The following is a 24,039-nucleotide window of genomic DNA, read 5'->3' on the forward strand; positions in this document are numbered from 1 at the left end:
CAAGTGCTTGGTTTGATACACCTGTGATTAAGACACCTGCTTGTCATCATTTGGATGGCTGGCCAAATCATAGATGTTGGCCATGTAGTGGAGATGTAAATAATGATGTTGGCCATGTAGTGGAGATGTAAATACTAGATATTGGCCATGTAGTGGAGATGTAAATAAGGATATTGGCCATGTAGTGGAGATGTAAATAAGGATGTTGGCCATGTAGTGGAGATGTAAATAAGGATGTTGGCCATGTAGTGGAGATGTAAATAAGGATGTTGGCCATGTAGTGGAGATGTAAATAAGGATGTTGGCCATGTAGTGGAGATGTAAATAAGGATGTTGGCCATGTAGTGGAGATGTAAATAAGGATGTTGGCCATGTAGTGGAGATGTAAATAATGATGTTGGCCATGTAGTGGAGATGTAAATAATGATGTTGGCCATGTAGTGGAGATGTAAATACTAGATATTGGCCATGTAGTGGAGATGTAAATAAGGATGTTGGCCATGTAGTGGAGATGTAAATACTAGATATTGGCCATGTAGTGGAGATGTAAATAAGGATGTTGGCCATGTAGTGGAGATGTAAAAAAGGATGTTGGCCATGTAGTGGAAATGTAAATAAGGATATTAGCCATGTAGTGGAGATGTAAATAAGGATGTTGGCCATGTAGTGGAGATGTAAATAAGGATGTTGGCCATGTAGTGGAGATGTAAATAATGATGTTGGCCATGTAGTGGAGATGTAAATAAGGATGTTGGCCATGTAGTGGAGATGTAAATAAGGATGTTGGCCATGTAGTGGAGATGTAAATAAGGATGTTGGCCATGTAGTGGAGATGTAAATAATGATGTTGGCCATGTAGTGGAGATGTAAATAATGATGTTGGCCATGTAGTGGAGATGTAAATAATGATGTTGGCCATGTAGTGGAGATGTAAATAAGGATGTTGGCCATGTAGTGGAGATGTAAATAAGGATGTTGGCCATGTAGTGGAGATGTAAATAATGATGTTGGCCATGTAGTGGAGATGTAAATAAGGATGTTGGCCATGTAGTGGAGATGTAAATAAGGATGTTGGCCATGTAGTGGAGATGTAAATACTAGATATTGGCCATGTAGTGGAGATGTAAATAATGATGTTGGCCATGTAGTGGAGATGTAAATAAGGATGTTGGCCATGTAGTGGAGATGTAAATAAGGATGTTGGCCATGTAGTGGAGATGTAAATACTAGATATTGGCCATGTAGTGGAGATGTAAATAAGGATGTTGGCCATGTAGTGGAGATGTAAATAAGGATGTTGGCCATGTAGTGGAGATGTAAATAAGGATGTTGGCCATGTAGTGGAGATGTAAATAAGGATGTTGGCCATGTAGTGGAGATGTAAATAAGGATGTTGGCCATGTAGTGGAGATGTAAATAAGGATATTGGCCATGTAGTGGAGATGTAAATAAGGATGTTGGCCATGTAGTGGAGATGTAAATAAGGATGTTGGCCATGTAGTGGAGATGTAAATAAGGATGTTGGCCATGTACTGGAGATGTAAATAATGATGTTGGCCATGTAGTGGAGATGTAAATAAGGATGTTGGCCATGTAGTGGAGATGTAAATAAGGATGTTGGCCATGTAGTGGAGATGTAAATACTAGATATTGGCCATGTAGTGGAGATGTAAATAAGGATGTTGGCCATGTAGTGGAGATGTAAAAAAGGATGTTGGCCATGTAGTGGAAATGTAAATAAGGATATTAGCCATGTAGTGGAGATGTAAATAAGGATGTTGGCCATGTAGTGGAGATGTAAATAAGGATGTTGGCCATGTAGTGGAGATGTAAATAATGATGTTGGCCATGTAGTGGAGATGTAAATAAGGATGTTGGCCATGTAGTGGAGATGTAAATAAGGATGTTGGCCATGTAGTGGAGATGTAAATAATGATGTTGGCCATGTAGTGGAGATGTAAATAAGGATGTTGGCCATGTAGTGGAGATGTAAATAAGGATGTTGGCCATGTAGTGGAGATGTAAATAAGGATGTTGGCCATGTAGTGGAGATGTAAATAATGATGTTGGCCATGTAGTGGAGATGTAAATAATGATGTTGGCCATGTAGTGGAGATGTAAATAAGGATGTTGGCCATGTAGTGGAGATGTAAATAAGGATGTTGGCCATGTAGTGGAGATGTAAATACTAGATATTGGCCATGTAGTGGAGATGTAAATAAGGATGTTGGCCATGTAGTGGAGATGTAAATAATGATGTTGGCCATGTAGTGGAGATGTAAATAATGATGTTGGCCATGTAGTGGAGATGTAAATAATGATGTTGGCCATGTAGTGGAGATGTAAATAATGATGTTGGCCATGTAGTGGAGATGTAAATAATGATGTTGGCCATGTAGTGGAGATGTAAATAATGATGTTGGCCATGTAGTGGAGATGTAAATAAGGATGTTGGCCATGTAGTGGAGATGTAAATAATGATGTTGGCCATGTAGTGGAGATGTAAATAAGGATATTGGCCATGTAGTGGAGATGTAAATAAGGATGTTGGCCATGTAGTGGAGATGTAAATAAGGATGTTGGCCATGTAGTGGAGATGTAAATAAGGATGTTGGCCATGTACTGGAGATGTAAATAATGATGTTGGCCATGTAGTGGAGATGTAAATAAGGATGTTGGCCATGTAGTGGAGATGTAAATAAGGATGTTGGCCATGTAGTGGAGATGTAAATAAGGATGTTGGCCATGTACTGGAGATGTAAATAATGATGTTGGCCATGTAGTGGAGATGTAAATAAGGATGTTGGCCATGTAGTGGAGATGTAAATAATGATGTTGGCCATGTAGTGGAGATGTAAATAATGATGTTGGCCATGTAGTGGAGATGTAAATAAGGATGTTGGCCATGTACTGGAGATGTAAATAATGATGTTGGCCATGTAGTGGAGATGTAAATAAGGATGTTGGCCATGTAGTGGAGATGTAAATAAGGATGTTGGCCATGTAGTGGAGATGTAAATAAGGATGTTGGCCATGTAGTGGAGATGTAAATAAGGATGTTGGCCATGTAGTGGAGATGTAAATAAGGATGTTGGCCATGTAGTGGAAATGTAAATAAGGATATTAGCCATGTAGTGGAGATGTAAATAAGGATGTTGGCCATGTAGTGGAGATGTAAATAAGGATGTTGGCCATGTAGTGGAGATGTAAATAATGATGTTGGCCATGTAGTGGAGATGTAAATACTAGATATTGGCCATGTAGTGGAGATGTAAATAAGGATGTTGGCCATGTAGTGGAGATGTAAATAAGGATGTTGGCCATGTAGTGGAGATGTAAATACTAGATATTGGCCATGTAGTGGAGATGTAAATAAGGATATTGGCCATGTAGTGGAGATGTAAATAAGGATGTTGGCCATGTAGTGGAGATGTAAATAATGATGTTGGCCATGTAGTGGAGATGTAAATAAGGATGTTGGCCATGTAGTGGAGATGTAAAAAAGGATGTTGGCCATGTAGTGGAAATGTAAATAAGGATATTAGCCATGTAGTGGAGATGTAAATAAGGATGTTGGCCATGTAGTGGAGATGTAAATAAGGATGTTGGCCATGTAGTGGAGATGTAAATAATGATGTTGGCCATGTAGTGGAGATGTAAATAAGGATGTTGGCCATGTAGTGGAGATGTAAATACTAGATATTGGCCATGTAGTGGAGATGTAAATAAGGATGTTGGCCATGTAGTGGAAATGTAAATAAGGATATTAGCCATGTAGTGGAGATGTAAATAAGGATGTTGGCCATGTAGTGGAGATGTAAATAAGGATGTTGGCCATGTAGTGGAGATGTAAATAATGATGTTGGCCATGTAGTGGAGATGTAAATACTAGATATTGGCCATGTAGTGGAGATGTAAATAAGGATGTTGGCCATGTAGTGGAGATGTAAATAAGGATGTTGGCCATGTAGTGGAGATGTAAATACTAGATATTGGCCATGTAGTGGAGATGTAAATAAGGATATTGGCCATGTAGTGGAGATGTAAATAAGGATGTTGGCCATGTAGTGGAGATGTAAATAATGATGTTGGCCATGTAGTGGAGATGTAAATAAGGATGTTGGCCATGTAGTGGAGATGTAAAAAAGGATGTTGGCCATGTAGTGGAAATGTAAATAAGGATATTAGCCATGTAGTGGAGATGTAAATAAGGATGTTGGCCATGTAGTGGAGATGTAAATAAGGATGTTGGCCATGTAGTGGAGATGTAAATAAGGATGTTGGCCATGTAGTGGAGATGTAAATAAGGATGTTGGCCATGTAGTGGAGATGTAAATAAGGATGTTGGCCATGTAGTGGAGATGTAAATAATGATGTTGGCCATGTAGTGGAGATGTAAATAATGATGTTGGCCATGTAGTGGAGATGTAAATAATGATGTTGGCCATGTAGTGGAGATGTAAATAATGATGTTGGCCATGTAGTGGAGATGTAAATAAGGATGTTGGCCATGTAGTGGAGATGTAAATAAGGATGTTGGCCATGTAGTGGAGATGTAAATAATGATGTTGGCCATGTAGTGGAGATGTAAATAAGGATGTTGGCCATGTAGTGGAGATGTAAATAATGATGTTGGCCATGTAGTGGAGATGTAAATAAGGATGTTGGCCATGTAGTGGAGATGTAAATAAGGATGTTGGCCATGTAGTGGAGATGTAAATACTAGATATTGGCCATGTAGTGGAGATGTAAATAAGGATGTTGGCCATGTAGTGGAGATGTAAATAAGGATATTGGCCATGTAGTGGAGATGTAAATAAGGATGTTGGCCATGTAGTGGAGATGTAAATAAGGATGTTGGCCATGTAGTGGAGATGTAAATAAGGATGTTGGCCATGTTCTGGAGATGTAAATAATGATGTTGGCCATGTAGTGGAGATGTAAATAAGGATGTTGGCCATGTAGTGGAGATGTAAATAAGGATGTTGGCCATGTAGTGGAGATGTAAATAAGGATGTTGGCCATGTAGTGGAGATGTAAATACTAGATATTGGCCATGTAGTGGAGATGTAAATAAGGATGTTGGCCATGTAGTGGAGATGTAAAAAAGGATGTTGGCCATGTAGTGGAAATGTAAATAAGGATATTAGCCATGTAGTGGAGATGTAAATAAGGATGTTGGCCATGTAGTGGAGATGTAAATAAGGATGTTGGCCATGTAGTGGAGATGTAAATAATGATGTTGGCCATGTAGTGGAGATGTAAATAAGGATGTTGGCCATGTAGTGGAGATGTAAATAAGGATGTTGGCCATGTAGTGGAGATGTAAATAATGATGTTGGCCATGTAGTGGAGATGTAAATAAGGATGTTGGCCATGTAGTGGAGATGTAAATAAGGATGTTGGCCATGTAGTGGAGATGTAAATAAGGATGTTGGCCATGTAGTGGAGATGTAAATAATGATGTTGGCCATGTAGTGGAGATGTAAATAATGATGTTGGCCATGTAGTGGAGATGTAAAAAAGGATGTTGGCCATGTAGTGGAGATGTAAATAAGGATGTTGGCCATGTAGTGGAGATGTAAATACTAGATATTGGCCATGTAGTGGAGATGTAAATAAGGATGTTGGCCATGTAGTGGAGATGTAAATAAGGATGTTGGCCATGTAGTGGAGATGTAAATACTAGATATTGGCCATGTAGTGGAGATGTAAATAAGGATGTTGGCCATGTAGTGGAGATGTAAATAATGATGTTGGCCATGTAGTGGAGATGTAAATAAGGATATTGGCCATGTAGTGGAGATGTAAATAAGGATGTTGGCCATGTAGTGGAGATGTAAATAAGGATGTTGGCCATGTAGTGGAGATGTAAATAAGGATGTTGGCCATGTACTGGAGATGTAAATAATGATGTTGGCCATGTAGTGGAGATGTAAATAAGGATGTTGGCCATGTAGTGGAGATGTAAATAAGGATATTGGCCATGTAGTGGAGATGTAAATAATGATGTTGGCCATGTACTGGAGATGTAAATAAGGATGTTGGCCATGTAGTGGAGATGTAAATAATGATGTTGGCCATGTAGTGGAGATGTAAATAAGGATGTTGGCCATGTAGTGGAGATGTAAATAAGGATGTTGGCCATGTAGTGGAGATGTAAATAAGGATATTGGCCATGTAGTGGAGATGTAAATAAGGATGTTGGCCATGTAGTGGAGATGTAAATAAGGATGTTGGCCATGTAGTGGAGATGTAAATAAGGATGTTGGCCATGTAGTGGAGATGTAAATAAGGATGTTGGCCATGTAGTGGAGATGTAAATAAGGATGTTGGCCATGTAGTGGAGATGTAAATACTAGATATTGGCCATGTAGTGGAGATGTAAATAAGGATGTTGGCCATGTAGTGGAGATGTAAATAAGGATATTGGCCATGTAGTGGAGATGTAAATAAGGATGTTGGCCATGTAGTGGAGATGTAAATAAGGATGTTGGCCATATAGTGGAGATGTAAATAAGGATGTTGGCCATGTAGTGGAGATGTAAATAATGATGTTGGCCATGTAGTGGAGATGTAAATAATGATGTTGGCCATGTAGTGGAGATGTAAATAAGGATGTTGGCCATGTAGTGGAGATGTAAATAAGGATGTTGGCCATGTAGTGGAGATGTAAATACTAGATATTGGCCATGTAGTGGAGATGTAAATAAGGATGTTGGCCATGTAGTGGAGATGTAAATAAGGATGTTGGCCATGTAGTGGAGATGTAAATACTAGATATTGGCCATGTAGTGGAGATGTAAATAAGGATGTTGGCCATGTAGTGGAGATGTAAATAATGATGTTGGCCATGTAGTGGAGATGTAAATAAGGATATTGGCCATGTAGTGGAGATGTAAATAAGGATGTTGGCCATGTAGTGGAGATGTAAATAAGGATGTTGGCCATGTAGTGGAGATGTAAATAAGGATGTTGGCCATGTAGTGGAGATGTAAATAAGGATGTTGGCCATGTAGTGGAGATGTAAATAATGATGTTGGCCATGTAGTGGAGATGTAAATAAGGATGTTGGCCATGTAGTGGAGATGTAAATAAGGATGTTGGCCATGTAGTGGAGATGTAAATAATGATGTTGGCCATGTAGTGGAGATGTAAATAAGGATGTTGGCCATGTAGTGGAGATGTAAATAAGGATGTTGGCCATGTAGTGGAGATGTAAATACTAGATATTGGCCATGTAGTGGAGATGTAAATAAGGATGTTGGCCATGTAGTGGAGATGTAAATAAGGATGTTGGCCATGTAGTGGAGATGTAAATACTAGATATTGGCCATGTAGTGGAGATGTAAATAAGGATGTTGGCCATGTAGTGGAGATGTAAATAATGATGTTGGCCATGTAGTGGAGATGTAAATAAGGATATTGGCCATGTAGTGGAGATGTAAATAAGGATGTTGGCCATGTAGTGGAGATGTAAATAAGGATGTTGGCCATGTAGTGGAGATGTAAATAATGATGTTGGCCATGTAGTGGAGATGTAAATAAGGATGTTGGCCATGTAGTGGAGATGTAAATAAGGATATTGGCCATGTAGTGGAGATGTAAATAATGATGTTGGCCATGTACTGGAGATGTAAATAAGGATGTTGGCCATGTAGTGGAGATGTAAATAATGATGTTGGCCATGTAGTGGAGATGTAAATAAGGATGTTGGCCATGTAGTGGAGATGTAAATAATGATGTTGGCCATGTAGTGGAGATGTAAATAAGGATGTTGGCCATGTAGTGGAGATGTAAATAAGGATGTTGGCCATGTAGTGGAGATGTAAATAAGGATGTTGGCCATGTAGTGGAGATGTAAATAATGATGTTGGCCATGTAGTGGAGATGTAAATAAGGATGTTGGCCATGTAGTGGAGATGTAAATAAGGATGTTGGCCATGTAGTGGAGATGTAAATAAGGATGTTGGCCATGTAGTGGAGATGTAAATAAGGATGTTGGCCATGTAGTGGAGATGTAAATAATGATGTTGGCCATGTAGTGGAGATGTAAATAAGGATGTTGGCCATGTAGTGGAGATGTAAATAAGGATGTTGGCCATGTAGTGGAGATGTAAATAAGGATGTTGGCCATGTAGTGGAGATGTAAATAAGGATGTTGGCCATGTAGTGGAGATGTAAATACTAGATATTGGCCATGTAGTGGAGATGTAAATAAGGATGTTGGCCATGTAGTGGAGATGTAAATAATGATGTTGGCCATGTAGTGGAGATGTAAATAATGATGTTGGCCATGTAGTGGAGATGTAAATAAGGATATTGGCCATGTAGTGGAGATGTAAATAAGGATGTTGGCCATGTAGTGGAGATGTAAATAAGGATGTTGGCCATGTAGTGGAGATGTAAATAAGGATGTTGGCCATGTACTGGAGATGTAAATAATGATGTTGGCCATGTAGTGGAGATGTAAATAATGATGTTGGCCATGTAGTGGAGATGTAAATACTAGATATTGGCCATGTAGTGGAGATGTAAATAAGGATGTTGGCCATGTAGTGGAGATGTAAATAAGGATGTTGGCCATGTAGTGGAGATGTAAATAAGGATGTTGGCCATGTAGTGGAGATGTAAATAAGGATGTTGGCCATGTAGTGGAGATGTAAATAAGGATGTTGGCCATGTAGTGGAGATGTAAATAAGGATGTTGGCCATGTAGTGGAGATGTAAATAATGATGTTGGCCATGTAGTGGAGATGTAAATAAGGATGTTGGCCATGTAGTGGAGATGTAAATAAGGATGTTGGCCATGTAGTGGAGATGTAAATAAGGATATTGGCCATGTAGTGGAGATGTAAATAAGGATGTTGGCCATGTAGTGGAGATGTAAATAAGGATGTTGGCCATGTAGTGGAGATGTAAATAATGATGTTGGCCATGTAGTGGAGATGTAAATACTAGATATTGGCCATGTAGTGGAGATGTAAATAAGGATGTTGGCCATGTAGTGGAGATGTAAATAATGATGTTGGCCATGTAGTGGAGATGTAAATACTAGATATTGGCCATGTAGTGGAGATGTAAATAATGATGTTGGCCATGTAGTGGAGATGTAAATAAGGATGTTGGCCATGTAGTGGAGATGTAAATAAGGATATTGGCCATGTAGTGGAGATGTAAATAAGGATGTTGGCCATGTAGTGGAGATGTAAATAATGATGTTGGCCATGTAGTGGAGATGTAAATAAGGATGTTGGCCATGTAGTGGAGATGTAAATAATGATGTTGGCCATGTAGTGGAGATGTAAATAAGGATGTTGGCCATGTAGTGGAGATGTAAATAAGGATGTTAGCCATGTAGTGGAGATGTAAATAATGATGTTGGCCATGTAGTGGAGATGTAAATAAGGATGTTGGCCATGTAGTGGAGATGTAAATACTAGATATTGGCCATGTAGTGGAGATGTAAATAAGGATGTTGGCCATGTAGTGGAGATGTAAATAAGGATATTGGCCATGTAGTGGAGATGTAAATAAGGATGTTGGCCATGTAGTGGAGATGTAAATAATGATGTTGGCCATGTAGTGGAGATGTAAATAAGGATATTGGCCATGTAGTGGAGATGTAAATAATGATGTTGGCCATGTAGTGGAGATGTAAATAAGGATGTCGGCCATGTAGTGGAGATGTAAATAAGGATGTTGGCCATGTAGTGGAGATGTAAATAAGGATGTTGGCCATGTAGTGGAGATGTAAATAAGGATGTTGGCCATGTAGTGGAGATGTAAATAATGATGTTGGCCATGTAGTGGAGATGTAAATAAGGATATTGGCCATGTAGTGGAGATGTAAATAATGATGTTGGCCATGTAGTGGAGATGTAAATAAGGATGTTGGCCATGTAGTGGAGATGTAAATAAGGATGTTGGCCATGTAGTGGAGATGTAAATAAGGATGTTGGCCATGTAGTGGAGATGTAAATAAGGATGTTGGCCATGTAGTGGAGATGTAAATAAGGATGTTGGCCATGTAGTGGAGATGTAAATAAGGATGTTGGCCATGTAGTGGAGATGTAAATAAGGATGTTGGCCATGTAGTGGAGATGTAAATACTAGATATTGGCCATGTAGTGGAGATGTAAATAAGGATGTTGGCCATGTAGTGGAGATGTAAATAAGGATGTTGGCCATGTAGTGGAGATGTAAATAAGGATGTTGGCCATGTAGTGGAGATGTAAATAAGGATGTTGGCCATGTAGTGGAGATGTAAATACTAGATATTGGCCATGTAGTGGAGATGTAAATAATGATGTTGGCCATGTAGTGGAGATGTAAATAAGGATGTTGGCCATGTAGTGGAGATGTAAATAATGATGTTGGCCATGTAGTGGAGATGTAAATAAGGATGTTGGCCATGTAGTGGAGATGTAAATAAGGATGTTGGCCATGTAGTGGAGATGTAAATAAGGATGTTGGCCATGTAGTGGAGATGTAAATAAGGATGTTGGCCATGTAGTGGAGATGTAAATACTAGATATTGGCCATGTAGTGGAGATGTAAATAAGGATATTGGCCATGTAGTGGAGATGTAAATAAGGATGTTGGCCATGTAGTGGAGATGTAAATAAGGATGTTGGCCATGTAGTGGAGATGTAAATACTAGATATTGGCCATGTAGTGGAGATGTAAATAAGGATATTGGCCATGTAGTGGAGATGTAAATAAGGATGTTGGCCATGTAGTGGAGATGTAAATAAGGATGTTGGCCATGTAGTGGAGATGTAAATAAGGATGTTGGCCATGTAGTGGAGATGTAAATAAGGATGTAGTGGAGATGTAAATAAGCATGTAGTGGAGAAGTAGAAGTAATATCGGAGGCAGCAGGGGGGAAGGAGAAGTGTCCAGAGAGGAGAGCCGAGCATCCACCGCGGGAAGCCCTGATCACGTGACCACCCTGTCTGCTGCTGGCTGACTGACTGAAGCGTGTTAGCAGGTAATAAAAACACACTTTTACTCATCTTTCCTCCTATTTGCTCGTCGTTGGCCGTCGTGTCCGCTGCGTTTCCGCCGGGGAGCCTGGTGTCCTGCACCCCGGCCAGCTGACCGCGAGGCTGCGAGCGTCTTGTGTCTTTGGCTACTTAGTTCCGTTGTGTTGTTGGCCAGCAGCTCCGTGCTGTGGATGTCTGACCCCCGAAGGCCTTCTTTTCACCGCACACAGGCCGGCCGTCAGCTCGCACCCTTTGCCGCGCCGTCCTTTGTCGACTCCGCCTGCGTGTTTTGGGCTCCAACGAGCAGCTTAAAACGGCCAACTTGTACCAGATTTAGTTAGCATCTTGTGCTAACGTTAGCTCCCCCTCCGTGTTAGCATGTTAGCTACCTAGCTAGGACAAAGCGGCCCACTTTTCACCCAAATATACTTTTTATTGTTGACTTTTCCCGGTGACACTACGGTGCAAAGTGTCAATCTGTGGAATAACAACCACACCAACCTTTTTGAAAGCAAGAGCTACTTCTTGGGTACTGAATAATGCCAAGGGCTACCAGTTTGATACACACTTCAATACATTGCCAGAAATAGCCAATTTTCTTAATTTACCTTTAATAAATAAATCTATGTATATTAAAAAATGGGTATTTTTGTCCGTCATTCCGTTGTACATTTTTTTCCTTTTACGGAAGGTTTTTTTGTAGAGAATAAATGTTGAAAAAAAACACTTAATTGAACAGTTTAAAAGAGAAGAAAATAGGAGAAAAATGAAAATCAAATTTTGAAACATAGTTTATCTTCAATTTTGACTCTTTAAAATTACAAAATTCAACCGAAAAAAATGAAGAGAAAAACTAGCTGTTTCGAATATTTTTTAAAAAATTAAAAAAAGAATTTATGGAACATCATTAGTCATTTTTCCTGATTAAGATTAATTTTAGAATTTTGATGACATGTTTTAAATAGGTTAAAATCCTATCTGCACTTTGTTAGACTATATAACAAATTGGACCAAGCTTTATTTCTAACAAAGACAAATCATTATTTCTTCTAAATTTTCCAGAACAAAAATTTTAAAAGAAATTCAAAAGACTTTAAAATAAGATTTAAATTTGATTCTACAGATTTTCTAGGTTTGCTAGAATTATTAACAACCACACCAGCAGTCACCAACCTTTTTGAAAGCAAGACCTACTTCTTGGGTACTGGATAATGCAAAGGGCTACCAGTTTGATACACACTTCAATAGATTGCCAGAAATAGCCAATTTGCTCAATTTACCTTTAATAAATAAATCTATATATACAAAAAAATGGGTATTTCTGTCTGTCATTCCGTCGTACATTTTTTTCCCTTTTACGGAAGGTTTTCTGTAGAGAATAAATGATGACATAAACACTTATTTGAACAGTTTAAAAGAGGAGAAAACAGGAAAAAAATGAAAATACAATTTTGAAACATAGTTTATCTTCAATTTTGACTGTTTAAAATTCAACCGAAAAAAAATTAAGAGAAAAACTAGCTAATTCGAATCTTTTTGAAAAAATTCAAAAAAGAATTTATGGAACATCATTAGTCATTTTTCATGATTATGATTAATTTTAGACTTTTGATGACATGTTTTAAATAGGTTGAAATCCAACCTGCACTTTGTTAGAATATATAACAAATTGGACCAAGCTATATTTCTAACAAAGACAAATCATTATTTCTTCTAGATTTTCCAGAACAAAAGTTTTAAAAGTAATTCAAAATGCTTTGAAATAAGATTTAAATTTCATTCTACAGATTTTGTAGATTTGCCAGAATATTTTTATTTTATTTTAATAATAATATGTTTGAAAAAATATTTCACAAATATTCTTCATTGAAAAATCAGAAGCTAAAATGAAGAATTAAATTAAAATGTATTTATTATTTTTTACAATAAAAAAAATAAATTTACATGAACATTTATTTAAATTGTCAGGAAAGAAGAGGAAGGAATTTAAAAGGTATACCGGTATGAGTTTAAAAATCCTAAAATAATTTTTAAGGTTGTATTTTTTTCTCTAAAATTGTCTTTCTGAAAGTTATAAGAAGCAAAGTAAAAAAAAAAAAATCAGTTTATTTAAACAAGTGAAGACCAAGTCTTTAAAATATTTTCTTGGATTTTCAAATTCTATTTGAGTTTTGTCTCTCTTAGAATTAAAAATGTTGAACAAAGCGAGACCAGCTTGCTAGTAAATAAATACAATTTAAAAATAGAGGCAGCTCACTGGTAAGTGCTGCTATTTGAGCTATTTTTAGAACAGGCCAGCGGGCGACTCATCTGGTCCTTACGGGCGACCTGGTGCCCGCTGACCCCTGACCCCTGAACTACACCATCTCAATAAGGCTAACGTTAGCGTGGCTCCAAAGCAACATTCTCGCCCTGTCTTTGCAAATGAAAAAGAAAATGCCAAATGTCAGTCATGTTTTTGTGTATAATGATCATATTAGCCACTCTAAGTCATCTTTATCTACAATAAATGTCTCATTTTGGCCAAGTAAATCATTCCGTTGAATGGACTTTATTGTCCCAATGAAGAGAATCGAAATGTATGATTCGTAAACGTGTGAAGTTGTTAATTTGTGCGTGTTTTTTTTTTACTGTGCCAGTATTGAAATGTAGCACTGAACTCTAGCAAGGTGTTTTTTTTTTTTTTGGCACAAGCTTTTGTTCAGTCTGGCAGCCAATGGCGTCAGTGCATTGGATGACGTCACGGGCAATGTAAACTGCAATGCTATTGTTCTCCAGGAAAACAACCGTGGCAGCATTTTTTTTTTTACTCTTACAGGCTGAGAAACTATGTTTGTGTCAGTCATTTATACTTGCACACTTTATGTAATCTTCCATTCTTATTCATCAAAGCAAACTCAGTTGTTTGCATCCATAATTATATAGAGCTAATTTGCAACAATATAATAGGTTTGGGTTTTTGTTTTTTTTACTGTTGAATAAATGCATATGAGGGGTGTAATGATTTGTTTTAACAACAATTTGATTCGATTCAGAATATGTGGTTGTCGATACGATTCCAGGACGATGTTATTTTTATAGAACAAAACAATTTAGTAAGATGAAATCTATTTAGTAACTTTTGATCTCAGTGGCTTAGTGTAGGGTTTTTCAACCACTGTGCCGTGGCACAGTAGTGTGCCGTGAGATACAGTCTGGTGTGCCGTGGGAGATTATCTAATTTCACCTATTTGGGTTAAATATTTTTTGCAAACCAGTAAGTGTAGTCTGCAAATGATGTGTTGTTGTTGAGTGTCTGTACTGTTTAGAGCTTGGCAGAGTAATCGTGTAATACTCTTCCATATCAGTAGGTGGCAGCAGGTAGCTAATTGCTTTGTAGGTGCCGGATACAGCGGGAGGCAGTGTACAGGTAAAAAGGTGTCTGAAGCTTAAACCAAAAATAAACAAAAGGTGAGTACCTCCAAGAAAAGGCATTGAAGCTTAGGGAAGGCTATGCAGAACAAAACTAAAACTGAACTGGCTACAAAGTAAACAAAAACAGAATGCTGGACGACTGCAAAGACAAAGTACATCCGAACGTGACATGACAATCAACAATGTCCCCACAAAGAAGGATAAAACAACTTAAATATTCTCGATTGCTAAAACAAAGTAGATGCGAGGAATAGCACTCAAAGGAAGACATAAAACTGCTACAGGAAAATACCAAAAATAGACAAGAAGCCACTAAAATTGCTTTCGTTCTCTCCAACGTTCTCATAGTCATCATTGTCACCGACGTCCCACTGGGTGTGAGTTTTCCTTGCCCTTATGTGGGCCTACCGAGGATGTCGTAGTGGTTTGTGCAGCCCTTTGAGACACTAGTGATTTAGGGCTATATAAGTAAACATTGATTGATAAAATAGGGGTGCAAGACAAGAAGTAAAAGACTACACACAGCAAAACAGCAAATAAGTCAGGGTGTGATGTGACTAAAACTAACTAAAACATCAACAAAAAAATAATTTGAGACAATTAAAGTAATGATCTGATCCCTCTCGTATTGATCACTTACTGATACTTGGTATGGACAAGACCAATCTGCACATCGATGCCATCCTCCATGTGTACTGATTGACAATGCTGACACATCGACAGTTGTTGTATTACATTAGTCTCACTTGTTCATTTCCTGTTAATGTCTGCTTACTACTACTGTAACATGCCTCCATCTACACTCCTTAAAGACCTACTGAAATGAGATGTTCTTATTTAAACGGGGATAGCAGGTCCATTCTATGTCTCATACTTGATCATTTCACGATATTGACATATTTTTGCTGAAAGGATTTAGTAGAGAACATCCACGATAAAGTTTGCAACTTTTGGTCGCTAATAAAAAAAGCCTTGCCTTGATTTTGGGGCCCTCTATTTCTGCCAATAATATTGATTGTTGATCTTTCACACACCTGCTATAAACTCATTGCGGCTCTGCCAGTGTTGTTGACATTATCCTATTGTCTTCTGTAATGTCTTTACAAACGACATGTCATTTATAAAGATATGGGGGCGGTCCGGTTAAAAACATAAATAATACCAATGAATGAAGGAATGATGTCCAGACTGCCATATATTGTTCCTAATCTTAAAATGTAGAAAACATTCAGCTACAAGAGTGGCCTGGGGTTGAACAGTCCAAGTGATAAAGCTTTGTATTTACAGTAAAGTTTGAGTTTATTTGGAACATGCAAGCATACAACATGATACATCACAATTTCCAGTTTGTCTTTTCAACATGTTGGATAAGGAGTAGGAAGAAGCAGAGCTTATTAAATCCTACACCTTTTCTTTTACATCACAGTTGCTAAAACTTGAGTTCACTTCCTGTTCTCAATGTATTCACAATATACTCCATAAGTATCACAATAAAAATAAATAAATAACTGGTGAAATAAGTTATATTCCATACGATGAGATAAGTAAGATTATTTTGAGAATGAAAGACTGGATGGATGAATAAATTCAGAATGTTTATCATGAGTGTTCTTTTTTGTACTTTGTAGTTTCTTGAAGTGGATCATATTAGTACATTGTTTGATTTCTATGCTTAATCCATTCCATCATTTAATTCCACATACAGATATACTGTCAGCCAGAGATAATCAGCGTCTGTGATCGACATTAATCTTAAGTCAACGACCGTTTACATACTTTTCCTGGGAAAAAGATTCAGATCGGTGGCCAATTGATAGGCACATCTCTAATCATGTCTATACATGAATTTAGAGATGGCCTCTGTAATTTTTTTGGTGTTTGCGGGACTGCTATGTAGTAGACGGTGGCTTTGGACAACGTTTAGTACGTTTCACTTCATTGTTTTGAGGTAGCGTGAGTACATTGTAGCATTATAACACCGTCTCTGTAACGCACTTCATTTAAGTGATAAAAAATATTTGACATGTTCACGTTGCTAGTAACGACTTGTTTGAGTTTTTCAGTCCAAAATTTAGCCGAATAAAAAAGTTCTTCATTCCTCTTATTGGCACCAATTCTTCTCTGATATTTGTAGGTTTAGCTTCTATTGGTCTCTCTATCTCTACATTGTTGACATCCATGATCGTAATGTTCTTTCAAGTGACGTAAAAAGACCACTGGAAACATTGCTGCACTTACATTAGCTGCAGACCAGATGTTTGATTCACGATATAAGCAATAAAGACTTACCTGTGTATCAGACAGGCCAAAAGTTTGGACACACCTTCTCTTCATTCAATGCGTTTTCTTTATTTTCATGACTATTTACATTGTAGATTGTCACATCAAAACTATGAATGAACACGTGGAGTTTTGTACTTAAAGGCCTACTGAAAGCCACTACTAGCGACCATGCAGTCTGATAGTTTATATATCAATGATGAAATATTAACATTGCAACACATGCCAATACGGCCGCTTTAGTTTACTAAATTAAAATTTTAAATTTCCCACGAAGTGTCCTGTTGAAAACGTCGCGGAATGCTGACGTGTACGCGTGACGTCACGGACTGTTAGGAATTATTAGCGCTGCGCACACACACACAGCTAAAAGTCCTCTGCTTTAACGGCATAATTACACAGTATTTTGGACATCTGTGTTGCTGAATCTTTTGCAATTTGTTCAATTAATAACGGAGACGTCAAAGTAGAAAGATGGAGTTGGGAAGCTTTAGCCTTTAGCCACACAAACACACGGTGATTCCTTGTTTAAAATTCCCAGAGGTAAAACTTTACTATGGATCAGAGCGGTCAAGCGAACATGGATCCCGAACACTTGTCAACAAGCAGTTTTCGGTGAGAAAATTGTGGTTAAAAGTCGCCACTTACTTGTGCCGTCCGTACAGCTGCCGTCGACTTCCATCAGACGCTGGCGTCAACACACCCGTGGAAACACCCTTCCGACTATCAGGTACTAATTAATCTCACTGAAACACTAGCAACACAATTGAAAGATAAGGGATTTCCCGGAATTAACCTACTAAAGGTGTCTAAAAACATCTGAATCCGTCCCAATGCAATCGCGTTTTGTTGTTTTTTTTTTTCCTAGTCCGTCGCTATCAATATCCTCATCCTCGCTCAAATTAAAGGGGAAATTGTCGTTTTCTCGGTCCGAATAGCTCCTTTTGTTGGAGGCTCCCATTAAAAACAATGTGAGGATGTGAGGAGCCATCAACGGGTGACGTCATCGTCTGCGACTTCCGGTAAAGACAGGACTTTTCTGTTAGCGATGTTAGCGACCAAAAGTTGCAAACTTTATCGTGGATGTTCTCTACTAAATCCTTTCAGCAAAAATATGGTAATGATCAAGTATGACACATAGAATGGACCTGCTATCCCCGGTTAAATAAGAACATCTCATTTCAGTAGGCCTTTAACAAAGAAAGGTGAAATAACTGAAAACATGTTTTATGTTCTAGTTTCTTCAAAATAGCCACCCTTTGCTCCGATTACTGCTTTTTGCACACTCTTGGCATTCTCTCCATGAGTCACCTGAAATGGGTTTCCCTTCACAGGTGTCATAGTTTTGATGCCTTAAGTGACAATCTCCAATGTAAATAGTCATGAAAATAAAGCAAACACATTGAAATGAGAAGGTGTGTAGGTGTGTCCTAACTTTTGGCCTGTACTGTACGATTGACATTTTAATGTCGCCCTACAATATATGTCCTTGTGTCACATAGCCCCAGTGTGTAGTGTTATTGTTTCCTGCTACACACACATCTTTGTTTGCATGTAAGCGGAATCTAGGTCAACCTCGCTCCTCAACCTAGATTTTCATGAAAAACCATTGCATCATCAGGAGAATTGTGACCACTAATAATATAACAATAACAATAATGCTACAATTTTGTTATTTAAAATGTGTTACCTACCAAGAGCAAACACAATAACATGTTACAAGGCTTTGATGGAGCAGTGTGTGTATGACCTACATTTGTTTCTTGTTTCTTTTGGCAGATTTTTTAATTTTGTACATACAGAGTTTTGTATATACTGTATAAGATGAGCTCGCTGGGCGGCGAGAAGGCCCGCGGCCCCCGTGAAAAAGTGCCGCCTGCTGCCACTCACACATCCCAACCACAAAAACAGATACAGGTGAGGCTCCACAGCAACGAAAACAGTTGACGACCCGACGCCCACACACACTTCACAGCTGCAAAGGTTTTGAAAGAAAACATCAGTGACCCAAATACCCTTGCCAATAAATCTAGTTGCACAATGTCGGGAGTACTTCTATAAACAGTGGAAAAGTCTTCATAATGCGTTTATTTACTTGACTGCAGAAAGGGCCAGGCTCATAGTGTTTTTAAGCGGGTGCCAATGTTTGAGCTGCAAAAGTATATTCATTTAACCACATTTAATACTAGTCCTAATCATTAGTTTTATTAAAAAAGTGCTGAGATAAAAATCAAATTTTTATTTGTCAGGGGTGTCAAACATACTGGTTGAGTTGGCAAAGTCAAAAAAAAAGATATTTTTTTTTAAATAAAAGACCTTGTGTCCACTTGATGTCGCAATAGCAATTATTTTATCCCCTGAGGGGGCGGAGCTATATGTTGCGTTAAGACGGAGGTAACACGTGTGTGTTTGGACACTACATACTTATGCTGCTTATTAGTAACAGTATACAAAATGTGGATTGTTACGTAAATGCGTTGATCCTCAAAGATGTTGTTAGTAATGTAGCCTGTGACATTTCTGCCAAAGTAAATCCATCCATCCATCCATTTTTCTACTGCTTGTCCCTTTTGGGGTTGCGGAGGGTGCTAGAGCCTATCTCGGCTGCATTCAGGTGGAAGGCGGTGTACACCCTGGACAAGTCGCCACCTCATCACAGGGCCAACACAGACAGACTGAAAACATTCAACTCACATTCACACAAATGCTTTTGATCATCTGTAATGAGGTGGCGACTTGTCCAGGGTGTACCCCGCCTTCCGCCCGATTGTAGCTGAGATAGGTACCAGCGCCCCCCGCAACCCCAAAGGGACTAAGCGGTAGGAAATGGATGGATGAATACACTGTATAACTGGGGGGCACATTTTCTGGGTGCACATAAATATGCTGAAATAATATGGATCTCCTTCAAACTTTAATTAAATGACTCCAAATTCACATGTTTTGTTGTAGATATTGCTACATATGTACAGAATTAACAACATGATGTTAGTAGCAGTACAAAAAATGAGAAAAATAAGTAAATTACATTAATAACATCTTGTAATTTGATTCTGATATTCTTATTTATTTCATCTTCTGATAGATTAACAATTAACACCAACGGGAGCATCTTAACACTCTGCCAGACTCAATTCCACATATTTGACTGATGAACATTATCACATCATTTATTCAGAAAGTGTTAATATATTGACAAATCAAGATATAATACTATTAACCGTCCCATGTAAGTGTAAAAAACCCCAAAACATTATGATTTGTACATTTTCAGAATGTGCTTGGTCTATTTTTAAACAAAGTAAAAAATCTGAAGTTGTATTTATTTTTAAGTTATCATGCCATAATCTTACCAGCTAGTCCCACTTTGGAGTTGATTTTTCACCATGCGGCCCCTGAGCTAAAATGAGTTTCCCAGCCCTGGTCTCGGTGCAATTCCACAGGTCATAATTGCATTTGAACACGCCTGAAAATGATTTATAAACATTTTTTTGCAACAGGTTAGGCAAACGTTCCTCTTGCACAGGATATGGACTTAAAATATCTTATCTTATTTTTGACAAATAAAATAAATACGGCTATGTAGCTGCTTTCTTTCTCGTTCACCTTCTATGTTATACCAATTTGCTTATCACCAAGGTAGTATGTACTAAAATCATGGATATCCTTCCACTGACGAGCAAAATAATCTGCCTTGTTAGCAGTTTTAAGTAATGCAGCTCAGATTTTAGATTTACTATAAAAAAAAACATGTAAACATATACTTCTTTATTTGATGATAAAACGATTTCAATCCAAAATTAAATATCCATATTCACAGTAAAGTATTTGTTTAAATAATATATTTTTCTAAGATGAACCAACAACACAACACCAAACACAAAAATGCTTACCTTTTCTGCATCCTGTTCACTTAAAACCATTTCTTAAACTGTTTGAATGCAGTTATATTATAATTTGTGAGAACCGACATTCACAAATGAGTGTTTTTGTGTTGCAGGCTACTGCTGAACAAATCCGGCTTGCACAGATGATCTATGACAAGAATGATGCTGACTTTGAAGACAAAGTGAATCAGGTACAGTACAGTCATGTGTTTCAGGATTCTTCCGCCAACACTGCTTCGTCTTTTACATTCTACATCAGGGGTAGGGAACCTATGGCTCTCGAGCCAGGTGCGGCTCTTTTGATGACCGCATCTGGCTCTCAGATAAATCTTAGCTGACATTACTTAACACGATAAAAAATGAATATACCCGCTGGTAATCTGTCAGGTTCAAACACTGATGACATCTACTAAACAGACGAGAAGCAAGGAATCATGCAAAGACAGAGTTCAATTTAGCTTAATGAAGAAACACGTGTTTTGGGCTGTATCCTAGTTAAAGATCCAAACTCTGTTCTAAAAGTCCAGCACTGGTGCTTTCTTAATTTTTTGGGGATGTCCCTTTTTACATCACTGAAGCTGTCCCTGAGGGAAGAGGGTAAACTCGACAACTCCAGTTAGACACAATATATGATTATACAAAAATGCAAATGTGTTGAGGCTGGTGATATCGTCTTGTCTCTTACTTTGTCTGCATCACGGGGGCCTTGGCAGTAAGCAGGCCGTTCCTGGACACAGACACTAATACCAGACTGGCTGGCAATCTCTTGGATTGCCAGTTTTGCAAAGACAAAGAAAAATACCTCTTCAGCAAAATTGACAATAATTATAGCAACGGCCCTTAAGCATAAAAGTTGTGTGATAATATATACAAAATAATTCTAACATAATCACAGTGTTAAAAATAACATTCAAAATATAAAACATTCTCATGCATTTTAACCAATCGAACCGTTTTCTACCATACCTGTACATGAAGTCGCATTAATGGTAAGAAGTGTTTCATTTATTATTGGTTATCTTCAGAATAAAAATCTTATTAAAAAGAATAAGAGACTTATTATACTTTAAAAATGTTGGTCTAAAAAATATTATATGGCTCTTACGGAAATACATTTTAAAATATTTGGCTTTCATGGCTCTCTCAGCCAAAAAGGTTCCCGACCCCTGTTCTACATGAACTAAGCCGTCTGAGTCAATGATAACAAGGTTTTATGATCTCAATCAATCAATTTCCTCTTATTAAGCAGGTAAAAAAACCTCACTGAGATTAATATCTTTTCCAAGAGTGACCTGGCAAAGAGGGCAGCAGAACAAAGTTATAGAAATACATAATAGCAACATCAGAAACAGCAGCAGTCACACACAACGTAAAAGAAAAAAAAAATCGTACTTATATTAACATAAAAACACGTGATAGGTAAAAAAAAAAGATCAAATGTTTCAGTAAAAAAAGTACTACAAACAAGATCTAATGCGTTGGTTTTATGTCCAATTGGGTCAGCAGTCTTCTGTTTTATTTGCCTTATGTACTTTGTAATGTAACTTGTGTACCTTATTTGGTGACTGGTAGAACACAACTTAGTCAGCTATAGCAAGGTTGCATATGACGTCATGTCCGCTTTTCTTCTTCGCGTCTTATGTCAGGCAGTGTCAAGCAGCTGGAGTCTAGCATTAAAACAAGTGAGTGTAGAGTTTGAGCAGCAATACCGTCCCGAAAGAAGTGGTTCATAAAAGTATTAAAGTGAGGGGAAAAAAAGAAACTGTGTCGAAGTAAATGGCTCTTAGACATATCACTTTCATCATCTTGAGGAATACAATCAGACCATGATCGTGTCTGCAGCGATAACTTTGTAAAATGTTTGTTTATAATAATAATAATAATAATAATAATGGATTAGATTTATATCGCGCTTTTCTATTGTTAGATACTCAAAGCGCTCACAGAGAAGTGGGAAGCCATCATTCATTCACACCTGGTGGTGGTAAGCTACATCTGTTGCCACAGCTGTCCTGGGGTAGACTGACAGAAGCGTGGCTGCCAGTTTGCGCCTACGGCCCCTCCGACCACCACCATTCATTCATCATTCATTCACCAGTGTGAGCGGCACTGGGGGCAATGGGGAAGTGTCCTGCCCAAGGACACAAAGGCAGCGATTTGAATGTCAATAGGTGGGAAGCGAACCTGCAACCCTCAGGTTTCTGGCACGGCCGCTCTACCCACTACGCCATGCCGCCGTTTAAACATGATTTGTTTGAAGAACTTTCTGTGATGCAATCTAGTGTATTCTCTACTACATTAGTAGTGTCTGAGAGCAGAACTAAACGTAAAGAAAGGACTAGAAATCACATTAGTTGGTGTACTTTTGTGGCTGCTATACCTAAATATATCTTCAAGACTTGGTTAAGCAAATAAACTAACGTAATGTTAAGTAAGTCCTAGTAATAAATATTGTGATTGTCGGTCCAATCAACTGTATTTTCCTTGTTAATTTTCGAAACAGAAGCTAAAAGCTTAGTTGTTGTGCAGGAAAGACAAGTGCTTTATTCGACACGGATGACCACATTATAGCGACTTAAGTGATATTTGTTAGTAATTGTCAGTATTAATAAACTGTATGAATAAATCTCTTGTAAGCTCAACAGCATATACTGAATCTTGATATTGCTAGCAAACATTGCTGAACAACAGGGACAGTTGACGGGTGGTGGCGACGCCCATCTCTGCCCTTCGCAAGGGACCCTCTTCGAAACACAATCTTTCGAAATGATCGCTGCATAATACACTGTACTTTGTATGTGTGGTCATACATAAAGTGTTCGCTTGACATCTCTGTTCCATAGTAAAGCGTGACTGTCATCTTTCGGGAATGTAAACAGTGAAACACCGGCTGTTTGTGTTGCTAAAGGCGGCCGCAATACACCGCTTCCCACCTCCAGCTTTCTTCTTTGACGTCTCCATTATTCATTAAACAAATTGCAAAAGATTCAGCAACACATATATCCATAATACTGTGGAATTATGCGATGAAAACAGACGACGTTTTAGCCTGATACTTCCACACAAAATTTAAAATGGCAATTTAGTAAACTAAACCAGCCGTATTGGCATGTGTTGCAATGTTAAGATTACATCATTGATATATAAACTATCAGACTGTGTGGTCGGTACTAGTGGGTTTCAGTAGGCCTTTAAGAAACTTCTTGATGTCTTTAGCACCATACTTCCCCTGTTTGTTTGATCTTGTCATTACTGCCACTAGTGGTGGACACGTGTATTACAACATAGTACCAACGTGGCCCATATGGACCCCAGTTAAGAAACATAATTTTTTCTATAGTTAAGAAAACACTGGTATAAGGTATCTATGCAGGTGGCCGGACGTTCCCCCAAAAAGCGCAGGGTTTGTGCTGTCAAAACCTGGAAAAATCATTGAAAATAATAACTTTTGGAACAGTCATGGAAATATA

At 38.2% G+C, this 24,039-nt stretch overlaps 1 protein-coding gene across 3 annotated transcripts in view; it reads left to right on the forward strand.

Moving 5' to 3' along the window:
- Positions 1-10,865: 10,865 nt before the first annotated feature.
- The window catches only part of ubap2a (ubiquitin associated protein 2a), a 49,779-nt gene continuing 36,605 nt past the window's right edge, over positions 10,866-24,039 (forward strand). For 2 of the 3 annotated variants that reach the window (XM_061874718.1, XM_061874719.1), the window contains exons 1-3: positions 10,866-10,993; positions 18,462-18,599; positions 20,683-20,760. In XM_061874718.1, the coding sequence (XP_061730702.1) occupies positions 18,507-18,599; positions 20,683-20,760 (171 nt within the window). In that variant the 5' untranslated portion in view covers positions 10,866-10,993; positions 18,462-18,506. The remainder of the gene's footprint in view (positions 10,994-18,461; positions 18,600-20,682; positions 20,761-24,039) is intronic. The other variant, XM_061874720.1, reaches the window with a different exon arrangement.

Source organism: Nerophis ophidion, linkage group LG16 (genome assembly GCF_033978795.1).
Source record: "Nerophis ophidion isolate RoL-2023_Sa linkage group LG16, RoL_Noph_v1.0, whole genome shotgun sequence".
In the NCBI taxonomy this organism is placed as follows: domain Eukaryota; kingdom Metazoa; phylum Chordata; class Actinopteri; order Syngnathiformes; family Syngnathidae; genus Nerophis; species Nerophis ophidion.